The sequence below is a fragment of the Carassius auratus genome, chromosome 7 (genome assembly GCF_003368295.1).
Source record: "Carassius auratus strain Wakin chromosome 7, ASM336829v1, whole genome shotgun sequence".
NCBI classification, from domain to species: Eukaryota; Metazoa; Chordata; class Actinopteri; order Cypriniformes; family Cyprinidae; genus Carassius; species Carassius auratus.
The window spans coordinates 31,440,662-31,454,606 of NC_039249.1; the positions used below are offsets into that span (position 1 = coordinate 31,440,662).

Genomic DNA, 13,945 nt, shown 5'->3' on the forward strand with positions numbered 1-13,945 from the left:
CCCACTACACAGGTAAGAACAACTGCACTCAACACAACCTTATATTAAAACATTATTCTCTCACCGGCCACTGAGTTTTAGGGTTATGGAAATTAACAAAAATAGACAGATATAATAAGATTAGGTTTATTAATACAATAAATACAAAGTATGTGGTATTACAATAAACTGACTGATTATGAATGCATTTGTCTCCCAAAAACAATTTATTTTGATGCCAGGCAGGGGTGTCCAGACCTGCTCTAGGAAAGCCAGTGTTCTGTGGAGTTTAGCTCTTACACACTCGCCTAGAACTTCTAGTAAGACTTTTTCTGTTTTAAAATTCCCAAGAACCTTAATTAGCTGGTTCAGGTGTGTTTAAATGGCTAGATCACCCAGAAATAAACATATAATTAATTACTCACCCTCATGTCGTTTCAAACCCCTAAGACCATCATTCATCTTCAGAGCACAAATTATTATATTTTTTAGGGATGTCCCGATCATGATTTTTCATGGCCGATACCGATTTTTTTACAAGCAAACTGGCCAATTCCGATACCGATTTCTGTTTTTTTTTTTTTATCTTTAAGCCACAAACAAGAAAGAAGGAAAGTATGCATCCACAAGATGTTTATTTGGTATTTAATAGGCTAAACTGGCTTTTGGCTACTGAAAACAATAACTGTGACCATCTGAAATTAACGGAAGTAACTGCACAGTAAGTAGCCTACATTCAATAAAAATTGTTTTACATGATTTGATATCAAAATAATGGACAAATGTTGTGTTTTGTGGCTTAAACAGCCGCGGATCAGTAGCGGACTGCAAATGCGTCCTGTGTGAAAGCACAATGCGTCCGTGCTATTCAGCACCACATACATAACGCACACGGACTGCATACACACTTCAGACAGATTATATGTGAAACAGGCATTAGCTTTTGTTTTTTTGAATTGGGTTGAAACTACACAGAAATGAAAAGATTAACTGTAACCGTGTGAAATTAAAGGCAACAACTGCATAGTTTTGCAATCCAAACAACACAATCAACACACATTCAATAAGATGTTTCTTAATCAGCATTCAGTATTTGTTTGTTTTTAAATTTGGTTTTAAATAAAAAAAAAAAGGTCTTTACCAGTGAGGCTAAATAAAAGTATGCTATATAAATACATTTTAAAATCAAAAATTTTTTTGTTGAGAATCAAACAAAGATGCAAAGTGTTTCATTCATCCAATTAAAAAAAAATTAGGGTAATGATTAACATCTATATTGTTTTACTTGATCCAATGAAAAATAAATAACTATTGTCTCAAGTAAAAAAAAAATAGCTTTGAATCATTACCCTGTTTTTTTTTAATTGGATGAATGAAACACTTTTTTTCAGTGTGCTAGTGATTTTTACATCAAATTAAGTCTACAGTTTGTAATTTTAAGGTGAAATAAAAATAATCACCCTATACAGAACTGACATTTACTTGGATTTTCAAACATGTATGCAAGTTCTACTTTACAAAAAAAAAGTATTTTAGTTTTGTCACAGTTTAGTCTGTTTCGTTTCTCATCCAGCACGCGAGAAGTTGATTTGAACATCCCTTCACTGCCGCTTGTGCAGGTACAGTATGCTTGCACAGCTTCAGTAAGCGGAGGAAAGGGGCTCTTATATTGTTCTTTTGCGCTTTCTGCTATCTGTGCCTCAGACGTGTAACCACACTTTTACAAAGCAACAAGAATAAGTTTTTGTGCAAAGAAAACAAAAATAGTGACTTTCTTCAACAATTCTTCTCCAAATCACATATTCCGCCATTATGGAGGGTAACAATAGGCATGAACATTGTTTTCCTCTGCGTGTAATCAAGGCTCAGCGCATGTGTGTTCTGGGTCAGCAGCACCATGCACATGCATTATTTACGTGCTGTTGATAATGGTGGAAGATGCGATTTGGAGAAGAATTGTTGAATAAAGTCGCTATTTTTGTTTTGTTTGCACAAAAAAGTATTCTTGTAGCTTTGTAAAATTACGGTTGAACCACTGATGTCACGTGGACTGTTTTACTGATGTCCTTACTATGTTTCTGGGTCTGGGAACATTCCAGTTGTGTTGCTTACCGTGCAGGGTAAGAAAGCTCTCAGATTTCATCAAAAATATCTTAATTTGTGTTCTGAAGATGACTGAAGATCTTGCGGGTTTAGAACGACATTGGTTGAGCAGTTAACAATAGAATTTTCATTTTTGGGTAAACTATCTCTTTAATTGGGAATATTGCTAAACTCTGCAGGACAGTGGCTTTCTGTGCTGATCTGGCCCAGTACCATTTTCCACTGTAATGTTTGTTACAGTTTGTTACTTGCCTGTATTTCCCATAAGGAGATGAATAACTGGCTTTTTTCATGTAATTTTAGAAAAAAACTAAAAACAAAGGCTAAATTGTTTTTTTCATCTTCAGACTAATGAAATTGAAGTATCTAATGAAGACCCTAGCAGTATGGAGTATATGGTAAGTTTTTTTTTCAAGGTTAATAAATGCTTTGTTAAAGTTAATACGAAAGAATTTGAGTTCTCCATCCTTTTAAATACTTCTAGGATACAGAGGTTGGCAGCAATCAGGAGGTGATCCGGAAGACTCGTGGGAATCTATTTGAAGCTGCATCATTGAAGACAGTCCAGCAGATGTTGGAGTGTTGGAAGATACAGTTCTTCAGGACCTATAGCAGTTTACAGTCTGCAAAACCATGTTGCTGGGACTGATATATGGACTGAACTTGAGCAACCCTTCTGAACTCAGGTACACATTTGGAATACTGAAGAAGTCATTTCTGGAGCCAGTTCCTGGAATAAGGTTTGATTGGTTACCCATGAATGCCAATTAGAAAATGAGTAGTTTGATATTTCATCTATTTTGCATAATTTTGTAATGTGGTTTCAACTGTATTTAACTGTATGTAATTATTTATTGCTTGTTTAACAAATATACTTTGTTCATTTTGACATCTTGTCTTATGACTCATTACAAGACAAATCACACAAAAAATGCTTTGTTGAAGGGAGTAACTTTAAATAGAAAATATTTAGTTAAAGTAACTAGAACTAATTGTGTGGAACCACTGTCCATAATTGAAATGAGTAATTTGAAACAAACCTCATGTTGATAGAGTGAAACAAATTTGGCTAGATTGTAATAAACCAAAACCTGTTCAGTTAACTTAACTGGTTTAAGTTAAAGCAAAGTGAATAAATTGATTTGGTTGGACATTACTATTTCACATAGATTTTACCTCATTCAGTTGTGTTGCCACAACAAAAGGAGTTTGCATAGATTCAGAAATAGAATAGAAGTAGATCTAAATATAATGCTACAGTCAACAAAATCCACGATTAGTCTCACAGGGAACATGCCCCCTCCAATCAGAGGGCTAAAATCAGGGTAGAAAAAAAATTCCCTGTTATTGTAAACATTTGACATGTAAAAATCATACTAACATTATAAGTGCACCTCTGCTAACATTATCAGATAACTAAGAAATGACCCCTTTGAAAGTGAACACTTTAAAGCAAAAAAAAGGTGACTGAAGAGCATCACATGAGAAATGCACTTACAATGAGCACTGCAAAAAAGCTCAGATGATTACAGCTGCATACAAAGTCTCCGTTGTCGATGGTAGTATTACAGCCGTCTGTCCTCCAATTACCTGACAAACAGACAAAAATAAACAAAAAGTCGATCCAGAAACATCTATTCCAGTGGTTTTCAACATAATAACATTTCATATATATAATTAAATAAGAAAAAATAATTATTAAACTCTAACTGTGCTTCCACTATTCGAGCTCACTGATTGGTTTAAGAATAAACCACCTTATATCTTAGATATTTTTGCTGCATATGCTACAGAACAACAGCAGTTGTGCCAAGGAGTGCCAGCCCGAGTTATTTTCTGTTCCTTCCGAGTTCATTCAATAAAAACAATCTAGCTTCAGAGTACTAAGTTATTAACCAAACAGTGGCGGGGTCAGGAAATTTTGTGTTTGGTAACATATGTGTTTGGTTGTGTGGGCCGAAAGTTGAAAAAGGTTGGGAACCACTGATCTATTCAAATGAGAACTTTTATATATTCACATTAATATGACTCATTATATGATGGTTACAAAATATATAGGTCGTTCTCAGGAAACAAGTGGTGTGTTCAGGCGCATTGCTATTTTGAGGAACTGATATTAACACGGCGCTTGCCATCTTGACTATCAAAACACAGAACATGATGTAAAGAAGGGATAGAGAGTGTTGAAGTTATAGCAGTGGGCATTTATATATATTTCTACAAGAGGTAACGCCCCTTGAAACTGACTGTTTTTCTCAGTGACCAAATTTTTTTGATGGAAAAAAACTTTTTCACATTTATAAACTAACTTTGAGAAACATTTAATACAAATCTGAAACTGCATTTTAATGTCCCCTTTAAGAACTGTGATGACTGTGTCTGTATGGACAGTCTGAATACATCCTGGTACTTTGGGCCTGAGATGGGAAATTAGTTATATTCTTTATAGCAGTAACAATTTCAATTGAAAAATCAACACACCATCTGAAAATGACCTAGATTATAGAGAATTGAACATTTGTTTTAGTTTATTTATAGAGATTTATTTTTGATGGTTTGAAAATCATACAGACCTTTGCCATTGTCTTCAAAATGCCAGTAGACACAGGTTCCATTTTGACTCTGCAGTAATAAAAGCACTCATTTACAGAAGAATACATTTGCAAGTGCTCAGCCAACTCCACAAGGACCAAAGTGTGTTTTTACATTGGCATTACAGTGTGATATGAAATCATCTCACCTGTTTGGTGTCTATGAATCTGATCTGAACAGGCTGAGAAAGGTTCTGAACTTCATTCTTACCAAGCCACACTCCTAACACAGTTTGCCCGTGCAATATTGTGTCTGGCTTACTTGAGTCTTTCCCCTTCTGTGTCAACAGCACAATGACAAATTATTCAAAGAAGAAACCACTGGGTTATGAAATGCAGATGTTGCCCGAAAAAGTAGATAAAATCATATTTAATTAGACACAAACAAGTCTTTAAGGGACAGACATACAGTAATTCAGTATACCTTGGTGTTTAAACTGCTGTTGACCCTGAAGAAAGTCTCATTGAGAAGAGAGACAAATAAATTTGCTTCCCCCTGTCCATTACTGCTCCTCTGTAATGCCTCGTCTGAGATGTGGATCATATATCCTCTATCTGTATCGACTGTTTCCTGATAAAAAAAGTGAAGACACAATTCAGCGTGTGATCTAACTGATCTTCTTGTGCTGCTGATCATGTTGCTGACACTTGAACTTTGTTTCTTACTTCTTGCTTTTTTTTTCTCAGTTAGCCAATCAGACAGTAACTACTGTCTTAAACCTAATATACCTTTACATTTACATTCATTCATTTGACAGGTGCTTTTATCTAAAGTGACTTACAATTGAGGAATATATAACAAGCAATTTACCATAAGATGTCAATAATTTTATAGAATATATATATATAGAATAACTTTTATAAAATAACTTTTTCTAGTATATATAGATCATAATAATATTCAAACACTGACTTTGTCTACATACTGGTTCAGTAAATATCTAGTAGTTTTTTCATCCACCATTTAGCCTTACCTCTGAGGAAATTAGTGTAGAAAAAATGTTTGGGTCATATCTCCAAGGGCCTCGATAATTTTTAACACAATTTTTCATTCTATCTTCAATACACCTGTTAAAAAAATACATTCATAACATTTTATACCTCTAAACATTATAAAATATACTTTATACTTCCTAGCCAACTTGGAACGTTCTCAAAACTTTGGCTAATATTCTGGCAAGATCCTCTCCCAATAACGTTAACAGACCATTCTTTTCAAAGTCATTTGGTCTGTTATATTATTCTCAAAACATTATTTATACATTTCTAATCGTCAAAAGTATTAGCATTCAAAAGTAACTTTCCCATAATATTTGCGAAATGATAAACGGAACCTTCCCTTAATGTTTAATGTTCACCAAGCCACTTGGCAGTTAACAAGATGCTCTTAGAATTTATATTGTTAGCTGGGTTATTATAAGATAAATAAGATAACGAAACTCACAATGGAACATTCTGTTCCGTCCGACATTTCTCTGGAACCTTACGACAAAACTCACCTGCAAACATGTCATATCATGGGAGGTCAATAGCATTGCAATCAATTATTCAATCCAAGTCTTTATCACTAAAAAACATTAATCAAGTTAAAATTACATGATTATAGTATTTTTTTTCAGAGCTGAAACGTACAGATGCACAGCATATTCATACTCACGTTCTGGAGGTGCTAATGTGGAAGAAAAAATTGGAAATATCCAAAGAACAACACAGCAAAAGCCTCTCATTTCTCCCTTTTTCAATGCTTTGTTTCTCTAGTGTGTGTAGCCTCTGTTCAACCAGTCTGAAAAGCAGGTCTCATGTGATTGCTGTGGTTTCCTGTCTGACAAAGTTTAGTTTTATCATCACTTCATAAAGAACCATGACACATTTAACTCGAGGCATACGTACTAAATTACCATCACGGAACATATGTGGTGTAATGGTGAAAAGAACCCAGACATTTCTAAATGAATAACTAATTACATTTAAAATATGCAATAGCATTTAAATGTACATACTGTATATAAATGGCATTAGTGTAATGCCTTTCAATAGGTCTGCCTTAAACATACATCTCAGATTTATAGATTTCTTATACAGTTATTATAAAGTTCAAAAACACCATAGAACATATATGTGCATTTACCATATTTATTTACAAATCACAACTTTGATTATTTTTGGTTAAATATGACATTTAGGTTTGAGATTTGATTTTTTAGATCATAGATAAGTTTTTACAAAGAGGAAGTTGTTTTTTTCTTCTTTCTATGATTCACTGTTATTACCAAAGGAAGAACTCTTGCAAAAAAGTTAAACCGAACAGCTCACAATGAAAGATTTCAAATGTGCCATTGTTTGTTTGGCTGTTTTAAAAGAGTCATTTTCATTAACCCGGGTGTATTTCTCTGGGTCAGCTGGAAGATGTCTTCTTGTAAAAGGTTTTAGTAAGAAAAATGAATGAGAGGACCTTATATGGAGCTGTCCAGAGTGGATTTAGATTTGGAATGAGGTGTTAGCGCTCTGTTTTTCCTCGCTGTAACACACATCCACATAAAGATGTAAAACCATGTAAACAAACATACATGATGCTTCAGTCCACCAAAACGTTTCCATTCCTCTTTTCTGTAATCTTTATGTAGCTGTATTCTTCTACGTCTTTTACTTCTTCTTAATAACAGGGAAACGAAGATCACAACTTGTTGTATTTCACATCCTCCTGTACTAGTGTCGTGACTTCATAATAACCCGTTTTGACCCTAACTGTCTTGGTAGCAGAAAAAATGCTAGTTTCACATAATGGCGTATCATTGTAATGTGACTTATATTTCACCTGACCAGAACAAACCACCATGAAAAATCACATCACTTTATCTTCCAGAGTCAATGTCATGATGATCATGACTTGAACACACCTCTTTTATGACGAGTATTACAATTAATTTGGTATTTTTGGGGCGAATGCAAAGCCATCGAGCATAAATAATGATGAAAAAGCCTCATTAAAATATTGAAATTCTGGAAAAGATAACATTAAATGATTTGGTGTAATATTTTAGCAAAGCGTCTTATTAATATTTGACAAACAAGATCATGTGGTACAACCAACATGTGGAAAAAATCAAACTGGAAATTATGGAAGACCCTCCAAAGACTTATCACATTCATGACTTGATAATTAATTAAATTTGTAAAGATAAAAAGAATTTTACATTGTAAAATGTCAATTTGTACATTCACGTCTATTTAAGCGGTGATGTAAGATGTAACCTAATGGTTACGCCACATGACATTTTAGTGTCATTCAATTTGAACTTGGATTGAAAAACCATTTGAAACTAACATTTAATATTAAAAGTACTGGGCATTTCTAAGAAAATGCCATGGGATTCATCATGAACACTCTGGTATGTCATTAACCCAAATTTTCTCTCTTGTAAACCTAGTAAACTTACCTTGCATTGTGTTTAAGATGCAGATCAGGATCAGTTTCGGGTAGTTGATAGGCCTATAACTAGAGCTGAATGTTATACCCACCAGACACATGAGGCCCAAAACTGTGCCAGCATCCTCCAAACTGGCATCTTGTCATGACTGTTGCCCACACGTCCTCCTAGCTTAAAGATCTGTCTGGACACTGTGATTAGGATTGCTAAATTGAAAATGAATATGATGGACAAGTAGAAAATACAGCCATACACGATGTGAAGATCTCTGATCCAGCAGCTGTATTCTATGAAAGGAAGTTGAGCAGCCTGTACTTCATACGTACGTTTGACAAGCAAATTGTGCTACATTTTTTACTACATTTGTCTGTATGTAATGCAAAGTTATCAGAACAGATTTGGAGAAATATAGCATTATATCACTTGCTCACCAATGGATCCTCTGCAGTGAATGGGTGCCATCAGGATAAGAGTCCAAATAGCTGATAAAAACATTGTAATAATCCACAAGTAATCCACATGACTCCAGTCCATTAGTTAACATCTTGTAAGAAACAAATCAGTCACTAAGGCATTTTATATTAAAGCTTTCTCAAGTGAAAACGTCCATCTTTTGTAGTCCTATGACATCAAAATCCCCAACATATTTTTTTAGGACTGTTTTGGACACTTGTAAAGTTTTGCTTGATCTGTTCACATTTCTCTATGTTAACTATAATGGAAAAATGACTGATGTTTAATCCTTCGGTGGATGCTTACATGTGGATACTGTGATCTTTTTATCAGCTGTTTGGACTCACAAATCTGTTCAGATGAAGATACACATGGTGGATGGCCTGAGGATGGGTACATTCCTTAAAAAGCAAACATTTACTGGTGCATCTCAAAAAATTAGAATGTCATGGAAAAGGTTTTTATTTTTTGTAATTTAATAAATAAAACTTTCTTATACTCTAGATTAATTGCACACACACACACACACACACACACACACACACACACACACACACACACACACAATAATTATATATAATTATTATTTATTGTTTTTTGGTTACGACTTACAGCTTAGGAAAATAAAAAATTCAGTATTTCAAATAAAATGTATATATAAATACTGGGTACCTTTTGGGCTAGTTTAGAACACACAATTATGGGAAAGAATACTGACTTGTCCAGAACACAATCATCAACATCCTCCACGAGGAGGTCATTGCTGAAAGGGCTGGCTGTTCACAGAGTGCTGTATCAAAATATATTCATAGAAAGTTGTCTGAAAGGAAAAAGTGTGGTAGGAAAAGGTGCACAAGGAACAGGGATGACCACAGCCTTGGGAAGATTGTCAGGAAACGCTGATTCAAGAACTTGGGAGACCTTCACATGGAGTGAGATGAAGCCAGAGTCAGCACATAAAGAGTCTCCACACTCAGACGTCTTCAGGAAAAGGGCTACAGCTGTCACATCCCTAGGACCAAGACAGTCCTGAACCAGAAAATGTCAGAAACATTTCACCTGGGGTAAGGAGAAAAAGAACTAGACTGTTGCTCAGTGGTACACAGTCCCCTTTTCAGATGAAAGTAAATTTTGCGTTTCATTTGGAAATCATCAAGGTCTGGAGTCTGGAGGAAGACTGAAGAGGCACAGAATCCAAAGTTCAGTGTGAAGTTTCTGAAGTCAGAGATGATTTGGCTGCTGTGATGTCTGCTGGTGTTGGTCCATTGTCTTTTATCAAATCCGAAGTCAATGCAGCCATCTACCAGGAGATTTTAGAGCACTTTATGCTTCCATCTGCTGACAAGCTTTATGGACATGCTGATTTCCTTTTCCAGCAGGTCTTTAGCACCTGGCCTAACTGCCAAAACAACTTCCAATTGGTTTGCTGACCATGATATTACTGTGCTTGATTGGCCAGATAACTCACCTGACCTGAATCTAACAGAGAGTTTGTGGGGTATTGTGAAGAGAAAGATAAGTAACATCTGACAATCAATACATAATGAAATGTAGAAAGCAGGGCCGGGACTTTAACGCGTTAATTGAGATTAATTAATTACACAAAAAATAACGCGTTAACTAAGATTAATTAATTACAGGAAAAAAAATTCCGCATTTTTAATAACTTATTTTTGCACCGCGGAACGTTTCTCACTGGATGAGTGTCGCCGGACCGATTATACTGAAGCACCAACTAGCGTTCGCATATCACTGCAGCAGCACATCGAGCCTCAAGTATCACCTAAACGCAAAACATATAGCAGCTAGCGTGGACTTTCACTTTATGTTGAATTATGTATTATTTTGTTGGTGCAACTGGCAGTTTATGTTGAACTCTTTATTGTTTTGGCCAAGGTTATTGAGAGTTGGACCTGAGTATGTTATGGCCTCTGAAGCAACAGAGAGATGTTTTCTAATAGTCAGTGTTTCCAATGTTCTGAATGTAATTGACAGTATTGTGTTTTACTTAAAAAACACTTTACAGAAGGTTCCAGCACCTATAAGCTTCCTGAATTTCTGAAATGTACTATTTCTAAATTGTTTCTAAATATGCTATTGCTACAATTCATGGCAAAAATTGCACTGGTCTGCTAGACTTGGTTGAACAAAAATAAACAATATTTTGTTGCTTAAGCTTATGTATTCAGTCATTATTCATTGGTATACTTTAAATCCATGTGAAAAAAAATTACTTATTACTGTTCTCAGGTCAAATATTTATATGCGATTAAAATGCGATTAATTTCGATTAATTTATTACAAAGCCTCTAATTAATTAGATTAATTTTTTTAATCGAGTCCCGGCCCTAGTAGAAAGATATACATTGTGTTGAGCACGCTTGTTTTGTGTGCTCTAGATGGCTGCCAGTCTGTGCATTAATGGTGGGAATTTTTCTGTATCTCTTGACCTGATTAGGTCTGGTTTATACCACGTCTTTCACACTGCAGCTTATTCTGGTTAACAAACACCCACATACACAGGAAGACTGTCAGACAGACTGTGACCATTGATAATATATTTAGTTCATATGTGCCATTTGAGTAAGTTCTTGCTAGTGTGAAAATTTAGTAAGCATTAGACATTTAGTGTCCAGACTGTGAGTGGCCTGAGGATGTGCCTTCTGACTAGGGTGACCACCCGTCCCACGTAGCGCGTAGCATTTATACTTGACGCAACTGTATGAGACTGAAAACCAGACCATACAACTGATTTAGACGCGGGTGCCGGTGTGATGAGATGTACTAATATCAGTCTGATCGGGCATGATTGTTTTAGGCCTGTAATTGATTGATTATTGAGGTAATAGGGATGGCACGGTTCGCTGAAAAAAAAACAAACAAAAAAAAACGTTTCTGTTGACGCATGCGCATTCTGGCTTCCCAGACATTACATGAGAGAGAAAAACAACTGCTGTATATGAGCAGTAATTTATTCTTAAAGTGAATAAATTGTAATGAAAAATAAATAAAATTAAATAGCTAAAGTAAATCGTAAGTGGAATTGCATTTGTTGATTCTGTCATAAGCATACAGTAAATCAGCAATTACACATGTTTAGGGGAATAGGGCATTATTAATATACCATGTAAGGTGGTATGTGCTAGAAATGGGTAAACCACTATCAGTGAGTCTGCCCATGGGGTGGGGGCAGTGTCCCACATTGTCCCTCAGAAACATACCCCTTGTCCCCCCTTGGGCTTATTAGGAGGTGGTCACCCTACTTCTGGCACTGGACGCAGGGGCAAGGCCAGAAATTTTCAAGTGATTGGACCTGCATAAAACTAGGTGGGCAAAGTATAGCATATGTGTGACGAGTGGGGTGGGGCCGAGAGACGTGGGAACGAGGAGCGAGGCCGGTGGAGTGATTGGAAATGAGCGACACCTGCTCAACCCACTGGTCTCGAGTCCCACGGAGGAGATGGAGGGATATAAAACCAGAGCGACAACAGTGACGGACGAGAGAGGACCAGGCCTGGATTTTAGTTTGTGTTTGGTTTTTATTTGTGCGCGTCAGTCGTCCGTGAGGGGCTGATGTGCTGTTTTGTCTTTATTTTGATTATTAAAACCTTATTTGATTGTCCGCCAGTTCCCGCCTCCTTCTTCCAGATGATTATGAAGGTTTTTTTGTTACAGTGGTGCCGAAACCCGGGAGAAGGAGGGACTCGCTGCTGTGGTGAATCCGCGGTGCCATCGAGCAGGTGAGGAAGTGTGCCTCCATGGACGCTTGAGGCGGTTGGCCGGAGTGAGTTGCCGGGGGCGGGCATACTCGCTGCCGGCCGCCCGTGATGTGGAGGGGCGGCTGCCGTCTGTGAGGGAGCGGAGGAGTCGGCGCCGTTCGCCAGGGGGCCAGAGCCTGCTGTCATCTGCCTGAACGGGGAGGAGCAATATGTTCCTCCATTACTGTGCTCATTATCACAAACCCTTCTTCACTGACCAGTGAAAGAATATCCCTATGTTTGAGATAAATATGCGATCTATAGTAACTTAAATGTTTGCTGATTTTGCCACAACTGTTTAGTCCACACGTGAATTCAAATTTTTTATCATTTTGATGATATAGTCCAATATGTCGAATCTGTTTAATTAGGGAAAATGTTTGTTTGCTGCATAATGCACAGTTAAAGAGAATGGGCATTTTTGTGAAATCAACCTTGTAATGTAGGGACGAAATCCTGGAAACAGTTTGCAGTCAACCAATCAGCCACATCTTGGACTGTCCACTGAATCACCTCTGTGCTCATCGTTGTTTCAATCTGTATACAGAAAAGTGTTACAGTTTAGAGAACAATGTCTTGACCTTGCCACCATATACCACATAACCAGTCCATTAATATGAGGATAAACAATTAAACATGATAGGAAACTAATATGGACAGAAAAATATTAAAAAATTTAAAAAATATATATATATATATTCTCAACTCTCAACTTTTGTTAGGGATCATGCACAGAATAGCTATGCTTATAAATAAAAAAATAATATACAAACATAGCAGGTAAGATAACGTTAACTTATATCAGTAGTGTATTATACACTGTACATTTTGTAATCACAGACCTACTTTACCAGTAACTCATTTAAACACCATGACATTCAATGAAATCATAATAGTTATACACACAAAGAAAACTTTTTTTAGCAAATTATTCATTAGCAAATTGTTATGAAATATAAGAGATTACCTTAACAGTAAATGAAAGACTGGTCCTCTTTGTTGTCTGAAGATGCACCATGGTTGCCTTGGCAACTCTACTGTCACCCAGAACTTAGAAAATGCAGCTATATACTCTTTACTTAAGGCCCGTTCACACCAAGAACGATAACTATAAAGATAACTATAAAGATAACGATATTAGTGTCCACACCAGCGAACAATATTGTCTGTGTATTCTAAGCGGACGCACGTCTGCTGCTTTAAATTCTCGAGCTCATTACAACAGGATTGATTCTGATTGGTTGCCAATGTTTTTATCGTTCATCAGAAAAAAAAAATAGTTCTGAAAGTGATTCCAACGTTCCCTTTCATAGGTCACTTCGATGCTGCGGTGACGTCACCACTATGGGAACAACTTTGGTGTGACGAATGTCTGATGCCCTATACCATCCCGCCAATCCTATTGGCCAAATGGTGCATGGCACCACCCTATGGATTTCGTGGACAGCGCAGCGCTGGAATATTCTCCACATCGCTCGCTCTCCCCTACCCTGCTGCATTTTTATTGAGCCTGTCGTCTTCTCTAATGAGGATTTACAGCACACACCGGAGGCATGTGGCGCCATTTCCTTCGGTTGTGGACACTATGATGACGACGTTCTATCCACCGTGGCTTTGCTACCGACACCAGCCC

At 36.6% G+C, this 13,945-nt stretch overlaps 1 protein-coding gene across 2 annotated transcripts; it reads right to left on the reverse strand.

Moving 5' to 3' along the window:
• Nucleotides 1–2,485: 2,485 nt before the first annotated feature.
• LOC113106498 (adhesion G-protein coupled receptor G1-like) lies at nt 2,486–13,321 on the reverse strand. 2 transcript variants are annotated; one of them, XM_026268481.1, is made up of 10 exons: nt 13,280–13,321; nt 12,747–12,849; nt 6,331–6,495; nt 6,118–6,172; nt 5,648–5,741; nt 5,098–5,244; nt 4,823–4,951; nt 4,656–4,704; nt 3,581–3,672; nt 2,486–2,812 (listed from the first exon to the last, which is right to left on the reverse strand). In XM_026268481.1, the coding sequence occupies exons 3-10, from the start codon at nt 6,398–6,400 to the stop codon at nt 2,765–2,767; spliced, it is 684 nt and encodes a 227-aa protein (XP_026124266.1). In that variant the 5' UTR covers nt 6,401–6,495; nt 12,747–12,849; nt 13,280–13,321; the 3' UTR covers nt 2,486–2,764. The 2 variants fall into 2 exon arrangements, with proteins under 2 accessions (XP_026124266.1, XP_026124267.1); XM_026268482.1 differs by lacking the exons at nt 6,118–6,172; nt 6,331–6,495; nt 12,747–12,849; nt 13,280–13,321 and adding an exon at nt 6,173–6,228.
• Between the last annotated feature and the right edge of the window lie 624 nt (nt 13,322–13,945).

What these genes read in the sequence shown, in the direction of transcription:
- LOC113106498 (XM_026268481.1), bottom strand. Translation starts at nt 6,400, where the DNA reads ATGAGAGGCTTTTGCTGTGTTGTTCTTTGGATATTTCCAATTTTTTCT. An exon ending in ACGGAACAGAATGTTCCATT is followed by an intron (nt 5,742 to 6,117) that starts GTGAGTTTCGTT and finishes TTTTTTTAACAG; the next exon opens with GTGTATTGAAGATAGAATGA. An exon ending in GCTTTTTTGCAGTGCTCATT is followed by an intron (nt 2,813 to 3,580) that starts GTAAGTGCATTT and finishes ACCTTATTCCAG; the next exon opens with GAACTGGCTCCAGAAATGAC.